General features: G+C 47.2%; 1 protein-coding gene across 3 annotated transcripts in view; it reads left to right on the forward strand.

Moving 5' to 3' along the window:
* cnksr1 (connector enhancer of kinase suppressor of Ras 1) overlaps positions 1-14,435 on the forward strand; it is a 115,398-nt gene that overhangs the window by 15,339 nt on the left and 85,624 nt on the right. For 2 of the 3 annotated variants that reach the window (XM_073034459.1, XM_073034460.1), the window contains exon 2: positions 10,927-11,084. The exons of the other annotated variant lie outside the window; for it this stretch is intronic. In XM_073034459.1, coding sequence (XP_072890560.1) covers positions 10,927-11,084 — 158 coding nt within the window. The remainder of the gene's footprint in view (positions 1-10,926; positions 11,085-14,435) is intronic. 3 annotated transcript variants of the gene reach the window in all.

A 14,435-nucleotide genomic window follows, 5' to 3' on the forward strand; every position in this document is an offset into this window, starting at 1 on the left:
TTATTCAACATTAATAATCTAAGTGGTGATGGCTGGATCTTCGCTTGCGAGGATCAGGAGGGAAGAAGGCTCCTTAGGAGTGACGGCACGATCGTTGGTGACTGTAGAGGCCAATTCTGGATCTGCAGACTCTGGAGCTGAGGGGACACGGGAACAGCTGGGATGTGGGCGCCAAGGTAGGAGGATCCTTTCTGCACGTCCTCTTCTCTTCAGCAGTCGCTCTTCAGGATTCCTCAAAATCCTTGGCTGCTCCGTGGATCAGCGTTCTCCAGCGGTCTCTGTCTCAAGCCAGCTGCTGCCACTCATTGACCTCAGTATTTTCCTGAGAGAGCTGCTCTTTAAGTTGGTCTTGGTACCTCTTGTGCGGGGCACCGTGATCCCTCTTGCCCTGAGAGAGGTCTCTGTACCTGGAGTTGTCCATGCGGGACACGTGGCCTGACCAGCAGAGCCACCTGAGCTGCAAAGTGGCTTCAGTGCTTGGAGGTTGAGCTTCTCCGGGACCTCGTTGTTGGAGACACGATCCTGCCAGCTGATACCCATGATGGAGTGGAGGTAGCGCTGATGGAAGCGCCCGAGCAATCGGATTTACTCGTGGTACAAGACCCGGGCTTTGGAGCCACGTAGCAGTGTTGTGACCATGGCAGCCCTGTGGACAGATGCAGCTGGTGCTTCTTCCACACCTGTTTCTGGAGCTGCCCGAAGGCACTGCTGGCTCTGGCAGGTCAATTGTCAACATCCCTTACCACCGTTGGAGATGACGCTGCCCAGGTAGGTGAACTGATACATGGTGATCCGAGGTAGCTTGTAAACCCATGAGAGGGTATGTGATTGTTCAGGCTGACTGTTAACCCGAAAGCCCTTACAGCCTTGGCGAACTGAGTGACTGTAGCCTGTAGTGCATCCCCAGTGTGCGTGAGAAGAGCACAGTTGTCCGTATATAGAAGCTCGAGAATGGGCTCTTGCCACGGTCTTCGTTTGGGTGAGAAGGCGGTGGAGATTGAAGGTATTCCCATCAGTGTGGAACTGAATGTACGTGCTCTCCGAGGTGGTCTCTTTTGCTTCCCGTAGCATCACGCTGAAACAGGTGGTTGGTGCCAAAACGCAGCCTTGTTTCACGCCGGTACTGATGGGGAACAGGTCATACAGGTCATCGTTGTGTTTAACCTGACCGCTTTGGCCTTCACGGAGCTGCTGCAAGATGGTGAGGAATTTCGGGGGACAGCCGAGCTTCGACAGAATCTTGCAGAGACCATGGCGGCTGACTGTATCAAAGGCCTTGATCAGGTTGATGAACGCCATGTATTGTCCAATACCTCTCTTGTATCTGGCGCAGGGCAAAGGTCATGAATAATTAAGTAACAAGATATAAAAAGCATTGTCCTGTCGGGGCTTGTCCATTTTATAAAAAGACCTGTCAAAAATAAGATCAAAATAGGAAATTGTTTGTAGGTAATTGTACAACATTCTATTTGTAATTCCTGGATAACGATATAGTGCATGGCTTCTTCATCCAGCAAGATTCACTGTGGGGTAGAAAGTAACAAATAACATTCAAGTTCAAATTTATTGTCATCTGACTGTACAACCAAACAAAACAATCTTCCTCTGGACCATGGTGCACCCTCACTACGTAAATCACACAGTATTATACTTTAAGTTTAATGAAAGATAATTTAAAATGCATGTAGTAAAGCAGAGCACAGGTAAACAGCTCGCTGTCCTAGTGACCAGACCTCGGTGGTGGCAGGGTATTCATTAGTCTCGCAGTCTGAGGGAAGAAGCTGGGATCCAGTTTCATCCTGATGCTCCTGTACCTCCTCCTGACGGTAGTAGGTCAAAGGGATTGTGGGATGGGTGGCAGGGATCCTCAACAATGCTTCGGGCCCTTCGTCTGTAACGCTCCCAGTGACTCTTCCAGGGGCTCCCAATCATTTTTATGCTATGACTTGGACCATTAACTGAGAGGTCTGTGGGCCCCAGGTTGGAAACCCCCGACTTTTAGGCGGTTTTCACTGTTAAAGCAATAAATCACCAGGTTGTGCTCTCCTTCAGTAAGAGAGAGGATCTGAGCTCACATTAACGTTTAATGGTGGGACCATTGCTGAATTCAATACCATCGCTCACATGATCAAAAAATATGACTGGATCAGTCTCATTAAAGCAATGCCAGGAAGACCGAGTCAAAAGCTGGTGTTCTGCAAAGCGTAATATAACTTCTAGTGTCTGCGCTGATTCTATTCAGCGACGTTCAAAGTAAACTTTATTATTGAAGTACGTGTATGTCACCATATACAACCCTGAGATCCACTTTCATGTACTGCATGAACTCTTCAGTCAATAACTATGAGGAGCTAACACACGATTTTATTGGTAGTTTTCTAATTTGTTCTGTATTTCGTTTAAATATTTCCTTACTCAGAGAGTGGTAGCTGTGTGGAATGAGCTTCCAGTAGAAGTGGTAGAGGCAGGTTCGGTATTGTCATTTAAAGTAAAATTGGATAGGTATATGGACAGGAAAGGAATGGAGGGTTATGGGCTGAGTGCAGGTAGGTGGGACTAGGTGAGAGTAAGTGTTCGGCACTGACTAGAAGGGCCGAGATGGCCTGTTTCCGTGCTGTAATTGTTATATGGTTATATGCTTTGTTACTCAGTTAAATGGTTCTAACTCTATCAGTCACGCACACTTGCATACCGTTAGATGCTGCACCATGCTTAGACTGGGCAATTTTTAAGTAGTGTCAGTTGTGTGTTTTTTTTTTAAAGAACAGTTTTTTTTTGTTTTGTCACTGATAGTTGGTGAGGAATAAGCATTAAGACAATTCAGAACTGATTTGCTCACTGCGGGTTTCAAGCAGTCAGGCTTGGAGATGCCAAAAACAGCAGGGAGTGCAAATGAAATGATTTCACTCCTTCAGTAAGGTGGGAACTGCGAGAAATTTAAACATGTAGACAATCGTCTTGAATGTTACAATGAAAATGAAGATCTAGAAGATGCAATCATCAGTAGTATTGTATAAACGCAGTCCATTATCTGCTCCAGGTGTCTCTGCTGGATTTTGTTCATTGGGTACACTGGATAAATTAACCCCGTCGATAAATATTAGGAACTAATACACAAGTTTCATAGAACTGTAGTAGTATTGGTAGTGTTCAAATTTGTTCTGTATTTTATTTACATAATTTGCTTGTCTTTTTATGCCTTTTTAACTATTTCCATGAAACTTTGTCTAATTGGGGCAGCAGCTTAATTGGGCTAAAATGTACTGGTCCCCATGTGTCCCAATTAACCCAAATCCACTGTATTTTATCATCCCCTCAACACTGCAAAAGATGATGACCACTCATCAGCATTGTGAGCGTATTATCTCCAGAAGGTTGCATTAGTTGAAGTTAGGAATACGTATTTATTGCATCCCTCGCTGGTGGCACGACTGATCAAAACGTATATCTGCTCCCAGCACCACCTGAACACTAAGCTGGCCGGCTGTCATTTAGATGAACACCTTTTTGTATTCCCAGTTTAGAAGTCATTAAACAACATGCTTTAGCCTTTCTGCGTGCACGGGGCATGTGATTCAGATAAGTAAAGGCGTGGCCTCCGCACCGCAGTTACTTTCCATTACTGAATATTCATTGGGTTTTCCTTTGCAAGCTTTTGGAAACTTGGCCTGATAACGGCGAAGCATATAACGTCATTCAGAAAGCATTTTATAGCTGTGTTTTCATCATTTTTAAAGGCACACGTGAAAATCAACTGCACAGTCAATCAAATCAGCTCCACTTTGTCAGTTTTGTTTAACACCGCCGGCGCTCACACAGACAGATAATGAGCAAGTGCCGTTTATCTGAAACAGAAGGCTGGCTCCAGAGAACAGGGGGAAAGGATTGTTCAGTCTCTTGGACAGAATTTAAGAACAGGAGCCATTGCTACTTGAAACAAAAGCTAATTTAGCACCATACACTATGCAGGTCTCTAGAGAGATAAATCGTTGAACACAAAAGAGTAGCAAATGAAAAACTGAACAAAACTTGCACAAAGCTGAGAGCAAATACTTTTTCTGACCCAATGTAGTGACTCATTGCTGGGAAACGATCCTCCTTTCTTGCATGATTTCATGCTGGTGAAAGTAGTTTCCCTGCTTAACTCAAATTTTGTTTTAACCTTTTTCTCCCCTATGCCAACAACCTTTCAGAATGTAGATCACCTGACTTTGTACCAAATTGTTAAGTTCACTCCTGGTATAAGAAACACAGGGAATCAGTTCGATCCACGAGTAATTTTGCCAGACTAGGAAAATTGCTTGCTCCAGAGTCTTGTGTATAAATATTTATATGTCAGCTTGGCTCAGATGGTATTTATTCAAAGATTCAGAGTACATTTATTATCAAAATATGTCTGTAGTTTACAACCCTGCCATTTGTCTTCACGCAGGCAACTATGAAACAAAAACTCCATGGAACCTGTTCACAGAAAATATCAAACACATAACGCATATGGAAAAAAAAAATCATGCAAACGGCAAAAAATGAGCGAATTACACAAACCACAGAGTCCTTGAAACTGTCTAGGAGTGTTTGGTTTAGTTCCAGTGAGCCAATAGTTTACACAGTCCAGTGGAATGGGATTTCTAAGGACCCATCAGTGATGATAAGGAATGGCAAGTTATTTCCAGTTAAGAAGTACCTAGGGCTTGGAACAGAACGTGAAAGTGGTGGTGCTACTGTGTTCAATGTCTTTTGTGGTAAAGGTTGTGGATTTGGGAAGTGCTGTTGAAGTGGTGTTTCATAACCAGGATATAGTTTGTCAATGGTACGCCTTGGAGCCATGGTGCTGGTGTGGAAGAAATGACAATTTGGTGTCGTGGAACGACTATCAATCAAACAAGCTGATTTGTTTTAGTTGAATATGTCAGGAAATGTCGAGGAGGCTTGACCCAAACTCAGAGTGGCGAAAACTATTTAACAGTGAGTGAAAACTTTAATAACAAACTGCAAAATACCAAGCCATGAGGGGGCCACAAAACAAAAGAGAACAGATACTTAACGCAACAAGCCAACAAGATAACAGAAGGTTAGGGGCAACAGATTGAGGCTATCCGGTTCACATGAGTGAACAAGGACTGTGGATAAGATATATAAAAACACAAAATGCTGGCAGAACTCAGCAGGCCAAACAGCATCTATGGGAGGAGGTAGTGACGACGTTTCGGGCTGAAACGTCGTCACTACCTCCTCCCATAGATGCTGTCTGGCCTGCTGAGTTCTGCCAGCATTTTGTGTTTTTTATTTATTTCCAGCATCTGCAGATTCACTCGTGTTGACTGTGGATGAGCGATGGGTTTAAATAGGCTGCAGGTAATGAGTTGGGAACAAGTGGCAGGTCAGGGTGACTCCTGTTAGCGGTGGAGACTGGGAGGAGCCTGCATGTGCATTGGACAACCTTACTGCAATAAAATATCTCACTGTTGTTGTAATTCCGCTCATCCAGGCTAGTGGAGAATATTGTTCTCCTGATACACTTTATAACTGGAGCAAGGTCTTTGTGGTGTTGTGAAGTTATTCACCTGATGTTCTGTAGGCATCCAACAGCTGACCTTCTCTGGTACCCACAGTTTTCATTGAACTGGTCTAGTTGAGTTTCTGATCAGTGCTGTCATCTTGCATGTTGATGGTGGGGTTCTTGTAGATCGAGGGGTCCCAACCTTTTTATCCCATGGACCCCTCACCATCAAGAGGGGTCTGTGGACCCCAAGTTGGGAGCCCCTGTGGTAGATGGTCAGGACATTAAATTTAAAGCCATGTGGGTAGACCTGCTCTTTTTGGAGGTGGTCTTTGCCTGGAACCAAATGAATGTTACTTGCACCTTAGTTCATGCCTGAATGTTGTTATGTATGGATGATGTGGCCTGGTCTGTTGTATTTCCTTCACCTAACACTACGCAAGTTTCATCGTCAGACAGCCCAGATTAGAATTCTGCAGGACTCCCCAGAGCTGAATGTGGTCAAGGCCTCAGGTGAGCCAAATGTTGCTCTCCGCTCCCGGCTTGACTTGAGTATTACGTTAATGGCACTTCCTTAATAGTTTAAATTTTAATTCCATTCCATACTTCCAACTCTAAATCTGGAGTGAGCTTCCTCAAATAAAAAGTGAAAGTTCTGGGAACATGTAAAAGCGGTGAATTGCGTATCAGTATCGTCTCTACCAAAGGAGATTTGAAATGTAACCTCATCGCAGGACACTTTCCAATGTTCAATTAACCTAACCGGTACATCTTTGGACAGTAGGAGGAAACCGGAGCACCTGGAGCAAACCCTCACATTCCACAGTGAGCACTGCAAGGACACCTTACGGAGGACTCTGGGATTGACCTCCAACGCCGAGCTGTAATAGCGTCGCGTTAACCGCTACGCTAGCTGAAACCGAAAAGGGAATCTGGAGAGGCCTATCCATGGTTTCCCCTCTAGCGTAGTTGACAGAACATTCAGCTGCATCTCATCTGTATCCTGCACATCTGTTTTCACATCTTCACCCCACCCACAGCAAGGATAGAGTTCCACTCATCGTAATATTATACACCTGCAATATTATCTCAGCGTTTCTCTCTCCACAAACATACCCTGATGAGCTGGGATTGTCGACTATTTGTTTCCGTGCTTCATGTGCCTCCAACAGCTCTGACCTGCATTCTCCAGTTTCTACCTATCCCTTTTGTTTCTCTCCGTCACTGTTTTCATTAATTATTAACCAGGAGGCTCCATAAATAGTGAAATCCTGGCCTCGCCCTGTCAAAGATGTTCCTCCTCAAAGTCAAAGAGTCAACATCTAGATTAGATTCAACTTTATTGTCATTGTGCTGAGTACAGATACAAAGCCAAATGAATGATGCATCCTTGATGATGCTTTTCGCCCTGCCCAGGCAGCGTTTATGGTAGATGCTCTCCATGGTGGGCAATTGGCTGCGGATATTCCGCCAGGCAGTTTTCATCACACGCTGGAGTGTTTTGTGGTCTGATACGGGACAGTTGCCATACCACACTGAGATGCAGTTGGTGAGTATGCTCTCAATGGTACAGTGGTAAAAGTCCGTTAGTATCCTGGGACAGAGGTGGGCTTTCTTGATGCTCCACAGGAAATAAAGGCGCTGTTGTGCCTTTTTGCTCAGGATGGAGGAGTTCAGGGACCAGGTGAGATCCTCAGAAATGTGGACACCAAGGAATTTGAAGTTTGATACATGCTCCACTACAGCTCCATTGATGTAGATGGGGATGTGAGTGTGGCTCCTAGCATGCCTGAAGTCCACAATGATCTCCTTGGTCTTCTGGGTGTTAAGGGCCAGGTTGTTGTCGGCACACCACGCGGCCAGGTGCTGGACCTCGTCCCTGTAGGCCGTCTCGTCATCCCCTCTGATCAGGCCGACCACCGTGGTGTCACCTGTGAACTTGATAATGGAGTTAATATCAAAAGCTTGTATGCAACGTTGAGATTCATTTTGCAAGCAGCCACAAAACACAACAGAATCCACAAAAAAACCCACCATAAAGATTGACAAATATCCATTGTGCGAAAAAAGAACAAATTGTATGAACAATAAAAGTTTTTGTATTTTTAATTTTTGAGATACAACACGGAATTAGCCCTATCAACCCTTTGAGCCACCCTGCCCAGAAATCTCCTGATTCAATGCTACGAAATCATGGGACACTTTACGATGACCATATAACCATTACAGCACGGAAACAGGCCATCTCGGCCCTTCTAGTCCGTGCCGAACGCTTACTCTCACCTAGTCCCACTGACCAGTTAACCTACCAAGTGGTATGTCTTTGGACTGTGGGAGGAAACCAGAGCACTTGGAGGAAACCCACGTGGTCATTGGGAAAACGTACGAATGCCTTGCAGGCAGCAGCGGGAATGGAACCTGGGTCGCCGGTACTGTAATTGCGCTAACCACTACGATAATACTCACAGAACGTGAACTGCAGAGCCACTGAGAATGAGTCCACAGCCTCAGAGCCGAGGCGAGTGACGCCGGTCCAGGAGCCTGATGGCTGCGGGTCAGTGCCACTCAGCCGGGTTCAGAGCCGAGGCGAGTGAAGCCGGGCTCAGCGGGTCAGTGCCACTCAGCCGGGTTCAGAGCCGAGGCGAGTGACGCCGGTCCGGGAGCCCGATGCCTGCGGGTCAGTGCCACTCAGCCGGGTTCAGGGCAGAGGCGAGTGACGCCGGTCCGGGAGCCCGATGCCTGCGGGTCAGTGCCACTCAGCCGGGTTCAGGGCAGAGGCGAGTGATGCCGGTCCGGGAGCCCGATGCCTGCGGGTCAGTGCCACTCAGCTGGGTTCAGAGCCGAGGTGAGTGACGCCGGTCCGGGAGCCCGATGCCTGCGGGTCAGTGCCACTCAGCTGAGTTCAGAGCCGAGGCGAGTGACGCCGGTCCGGGAGCCCGATGCCTGCCTGAGTTCAGAGCCGAGGCGAGTGATGCCGGTCCGGGAGCCCGATGCCTGCGGGTCAGTGCCACTCAGCCGGGTTCAGAGCCGAGGCGAGTGAAGTGCCACAGAAAAGTGAGACTTTGTCCTTCACCCTTAGCCTTAATCTGCCCTAAAAATTGGGGAACCTCCAGTTGAGCCCTTGAATCGCCAAGGCGTAGAAGGCTACCAAGCAAGTGTTGGTAAATGAAATGAGTAGAGATAGATACTCGATGTTTGACATGAGCGTGGTGGACCAGAGAACTTATTGCTGTGCAGTATCACCACATGACCCCAGGGTGGATTCCGTGCAGACAAACCAGGCTCTGTTACAAGTTCTGCTGGATATTTTATTGCTTTGCGTTTATCTGGCTGCATCTAGTGTGATGTTATGCCTGGTCTGCTGTAGTAACACTGTGCCATCAGCAGCTTACAATACACGGGGTAAATCAGACCACACGGACTGCCATTAAAGGAGCAATGCTGGCAAGTTTCAGCCACTAATTATAAACACAACAGTTTCTGCAAACACGGGAAACCTTGAGCACCACACAATGAAGAACGGCGGGTGGGGGGGGGGGCGGGATTGCATTGAAACCTATTGATTATAGAAAGGCCTAGATAGAGTGGATGTGGAGAGGATGTTTTGTAAGGTGTGGGCAAGTCTAAGCCCAGGGACCATAGCCTCAAAATAGAGGGATGTCCCTTTAGAACAGAGATGAGGAGGAATTTCTTTGGCTAGAGAGTGGTTGACCTGTGCAAGATGTTGCCATAGACACCTGTGGAGGCCAAGCCATTGAGTATGTTTAAAGCAGAGGTTGATAGGTTCTTGATTGTACAGGGATCAAAGGTTACGGGAAGAAGAATGGAGTTGTAAAGGATAATAAATCAGCCATGATGGAATGGCAGACTCGATGGGCCAAATGGCCTAATTCTGCTCCTATATTTTATGGTCTGAAATACTGGAGGAACTTGGCAAGTCAGACAACATTTATGAAGTCACAGTCAACTGTTTAGTTCCTCCAGTTTTTCATGTTTGTTGCTCGAGTAACGATTGCGACTTGCTTATTGTTGTGTTTGCGAATGCTTATTTCTAGAGTAACTAATTGAGGAAGGACACAGCAGTATAGAAACGGCCGAGTGTGTGAGCGACCTGGAGTGCATTCAGTGTGAGCTCCTGTGCACTGGGTGCTCGTTGTGGGGGTGTGCTCTGCTCTGTACTCTGAGGACCAGCTCCCACGGACAACGTGGTCGGCAACCACGTGTGAAAGGCAAAGTGATGCAGATGCTGAAAAGCTGAAATAAAATCAGAAAGTGTGTCAGCAGACATTTGAAGGTCTTCTGTTCTCAATCCCCTGTCAATTTTTATCTTGCTAACTCGGGACAGGCTTGAAATTAAACTGGTTGCATGGGCCCCTGCTATTGAATTACCTGCCAAGTTCCACACTAAACTGGCTTCACTCGTCTCAGTGCTGAACTGGCTCCATGGCTGTGGCCTGCACCATCGGGCTCCCAGACCAACTTCACTCTCCTCGATGCTGAACTGGCTCCATGGCTGTGGCCTGCACCATCGGGCTCCCAGACCAACTTCACTCTCCTCGATGCTGAACTGGCTCCATGGCTGTGGCCTCAGCGCTGGGCTCCTGGACCAACTTCACTCTCCTCGATGCTGAGCTGGTGCCAGGGCTTTGGCCTCATTTTCAGGGGCTCTACAGTCCCCGTTCTGCTTGTTATTTGTTTACATTTCTATTGTCTGCTCGATTTCTTCTTTTTCTTTTTGTACATTGTGTGTTTGATGATCTTTGTTGTGCAGGTATTTTTAATGGGTTCTATTGTGCTTTATTTTGTGGCTGCCTGCAAGCTGAATCTCAAAGTTATATATGATATACATCATCATTATCATTGTGTTGTGTTGTATGACATCATCAATATGTGCTGTGTCATATGACATCATCATTATGTGCAATATCATATGACATGGGAGATCATGGTCTTGACAATGATATTGTTCTTGGCAAATTTTTCTGCAGAAGTGGTTTACCATTGCTGCCTTCTGGACAGTGTCTTTACAAGATGGGTGACCCCAGGCATTATCAATACCCTTCAGAGATTGTCTACCTGGTGTCAGTGGTCGCATAACCAGGACTTGTGATATGCACCAGCTGCTCATACAACCATCCACCACCTTCTCCCATGGCTTCACGTGGCCCTGATTGGGGGGGAGGTTGGGGGGGGGTTTAAATGGGTGCTACACCTTGCCCAAGGGTGACCTGCAGGCTAGTGGAGGGAAGGAGTGCCTTACACCTCCATTAGTGGAAATGCATCTCCACCCCGTCACCCTATGATAATGAATGTATGTTGAAGTTCAGTCCTTTCCCTCGTGTTTTTGGGGAAGCAGAGTGCCTGTTAATGGTATGTGAGATGAGGGCTGTCCTGTTTTAGACTCTGCCTGTCGTTGTGTTCCCTAGGCCTCGACAGTAATGTGCAGAAGTATCCATTTGACCAGTGGCAAGTGAACGGTGAGCAGCTTCTGCGATTATCGCAGCAGGGCCTGGAGGAGCTGAGCGTAAAACAAATTGGACACCAGGAGCTGATTCTAGAAGCAGTGGAGCTGCTCTGTGCACTGGTAAGTAAAGCCCGTTACTCTGTGTGCTGTGTGGACACCGGATGGAAACTGTTTCTCTAAACAAGAGATTCTGCCCAAGCTGAAAATCTTGAGCAGCACAGTACACACACAAATCTGGGCGGCAGAGTACCACAACACTGTTGTGCTAACTACTACTGTAAATTGTTGACCGGCATGGTAGTGTAGTGGTTAGCACAACGTTTTACAGTACCAGTGACCCGGGGTCAATTCCCATCACACGGTAGTGTAGTGGTTAACACAATGTTTTACAGTACCAGTGACCTGGGTTCAATTCCCATCACACGGTAGTGTAGTGGTTAACACAATGTTTTACAGTACCAGTGACCCGGGTTCAATTCCCATCACACGGTAGTGTAGTGGTTAACACAATGTTTTACAGTACCAGTGACCTGGGTTCAATTCCCATCACACGGTAGTGTAGTGGTTAACACAATGTTTTACGGTACCAGTGACCCGGGTTCAATTCCCATCACACGGTAGTGTAGTGGTTAGTACAACGTTTTACAGTACCAGTGACCTGGGTTCGATTCCCATCACACGGTAGTGTAGTGGTTAACACAATGTTTTACAGTACCAGTGACCCGGGTTCGATTCCCATCACACGGTAGTGTAGTGGTTAGCGCAACGTTTTACAGTACCAGTGACCCGGGTTCAATTCCCATCGTACGGTAGTGTAGTGGTTATCACATCGCTTTACAGTACCAGTGACCCAGGCTCAATTCCCATCGTACGGTAGTGTAGTGGTTATCACATCGCTTTACAGTACCAGTGACCTGGGTTCGATTCCCATCACACGGTAGTGTAGTGGTTAACACAATGGTTTACGGTACCAGTGACCCGTGTTCAATTCCCATCACACGGTAGTGTAGTGGTTATCACATCGCTTTACAGTACCAGTGACCTGGGTTCGATTCCCATCACACGGTAGTGTAGTGGTTAACACAATGGTTTACGGTACCAGTGACCCGTGTTCAATTCCCATCACACGGTAGTGTAGTGGTTATCACATCGCTTTACGGTACCAGTGACCCGCGTTCGATTCCCATCACACGGTAGTGTAGTGGTTAACACAACATTTTACGGTACCAGTGACCCGGGTTCGATTCCCATCACACGGTAGTGTAGTGGTTATCACATCGCTTTACGGTACCAGTGACCTGGGTTCGATTCCCATCACACGGTAGTGTAGTGGTTATCACATCGCTTTACGGTACCAGTGACCCGGGTTCAGTTCCCATCACACGGTAGTGTAGTGGTTATCACATCGCTTTACAGTACCAGTGACCCGGGTTCGATTCCCATCACACGGTAGTGTAGTGGTTATCACATCGCTTTACAGTACCAGTGACCCGGGTTCGATTCCCATCACACGGTAGTGTAGTGGTTATCACATCGCTTTACGGTACCAGTGACCCGGGTTCGATTCCCATCACACGGTAGTGTAGTGGTTATCACATCGCTTTACGGTACCAGTGACCCGGGTTCAGTTCCCATCACACGGTAGTGTAGTGGTTAGCACATCGCTTTACGGTACCAGTGACCCGGGTTCAATTCCCATCACACGGTAGTGTAGTGGTTAGTACAACGTTTTACAGTACCAGTGACCTGGGTTCGATTCCCATCACACGGTAGTGTAGTGGTTAACACAATGTTTTACAGTACCAGTGACCCGGGTTCGATTCCCATCACACGGTAGTGTAGTGGTTAGCGCAACGTTTTACAGTACCAGTGACCCGGGTTCAATTCCCATCGTACGGTAGTGTAGTGGTTATCACATCGCTTTACAGTACCAGTGACCTGGGTTCGATTCCCATCACACGGTAGTGTAGTGGTTAACACAATGGTTTACGGTACCAGTGACCCGTGTTCAATTCCCATCACACGGTAGTGTAGTGGTTATCACATCGCTTTACGGTACCAGTGACCCGCGTTCGATTCCCATCACACGGTAGTGTAGTGGTTAACACAACATTTTACGGTACCAGTGACCCGGGTTCGATTCCCATCACACGGTAGTGTAGTGGTTATCACATCGCTTTACGGTACCAGTGACCTGGGTTCGATTCCCATCACACGGTAGTGTAGTGGTTATCACATCGCTTTACGGTACCAGTGACCCGGGTTCAGTTCCCATCACACGGTAGTGTAGTGGTTATCACATCGCTTTACAGTACCAGTGACCCGGGTTCGATTCCCATCACACGGTAGTGTAGTGGTTATCACATCGCTTTACAGTACCAGTGACCCGGGTTCGATTCCCATCACACGGTAGTGTAGTGGTTATCACATCGCTTTACGGTACCAGTGACCCGGGTTCGATTCCCATCACACGGTAGTGTAGTGGTTATCACATCGCTTTACGGTACCAGTGACCCGGGTTCAGTTCCCATCACACGGTAGTGTAGTGGTTAGCACATCGCTTTACGGTACCAGTGACCCGGGTTCAGTTCCCATCACACGGTAGTGTAGTGGTTAGCACAACGTTTTACAGTACCAGTGACCCGGGTTCGATTCCCATCACACGGTAGTGTAGTGGTTATCACATCGCTTTACGGTACCAGTGACCCGGGTTCAGTTCCCATCACACGGTAGTGTAGTGGTTATCACATCGCTTTACGGTACCAGTGACCCGGGTTCAGTTCCCGCTGCTGTCTGTAAGGTGTCCGTACATTCTCCCAGTGACCGAGTGGGCTTCCTTCGGATGCTCCAGTTTTCTTGCTCATTCCAAAGACGTGCCGGTTTAAAGGTTGACGGGATACTATAAATTGTTCTGTGATTAGGCTCCGATTAAATCGGGGGAATTGCTGGGTGGCACGATGCAAAGGGGGGAAGGGCTTATTCCATGCTGTATCTTGGTAAATAAATTCTGATGGTACGTGTAAGGCGTTCCTGGAGCTGCAGACTGGGTCGATTGCAAAGCAGGAAGCAGCCTGTTGAGCTGAAGTGTCTGCATATTCATCAATGCAGCTGAGAGACAACAGTGATTAGCATTCGTTTTGGGGTGCCTTGAGTGTTGGTGTGGAGATCTAGGTGTTTGAACCAAAGGAAGCAGCATGAATGGATTGCAGCTACAGAATTGTCCTATTGTTATCTTTAATAAACATGTAATGTTGGATCAGGAGCCGCTACCGAGAACGTCTCCCATGTGGTTCCAGCTTCTTGTGCTGAATGAAGACTTCGGCATCATCAGCTTCAGTGTCTCTCCGGCGATCGATCACGCTCACGACCGGCGGCGCGCTTCGTTGGGTTGCAACAGCCTGCTTGGTGCTGTATCTCCAAATAAATAAACAGTCAGCGTTTTGGGCCGAGATCCTTCATTGGGACTCTTCA

Source organism: Hemitrygon akajei, chromosome 32 (genome assembly GCF_048418815.1).
Source record: "Hemitrygon akajei chromosome 32, sHemAka1.3, whole genome shotgun sequence".
NCBI lineage: Eukaryota > Metazoa > Chordata > Chondrichthyes > Myliobatiformes > Dasyatidae > Hemitrygon > Hemitrygon akajei.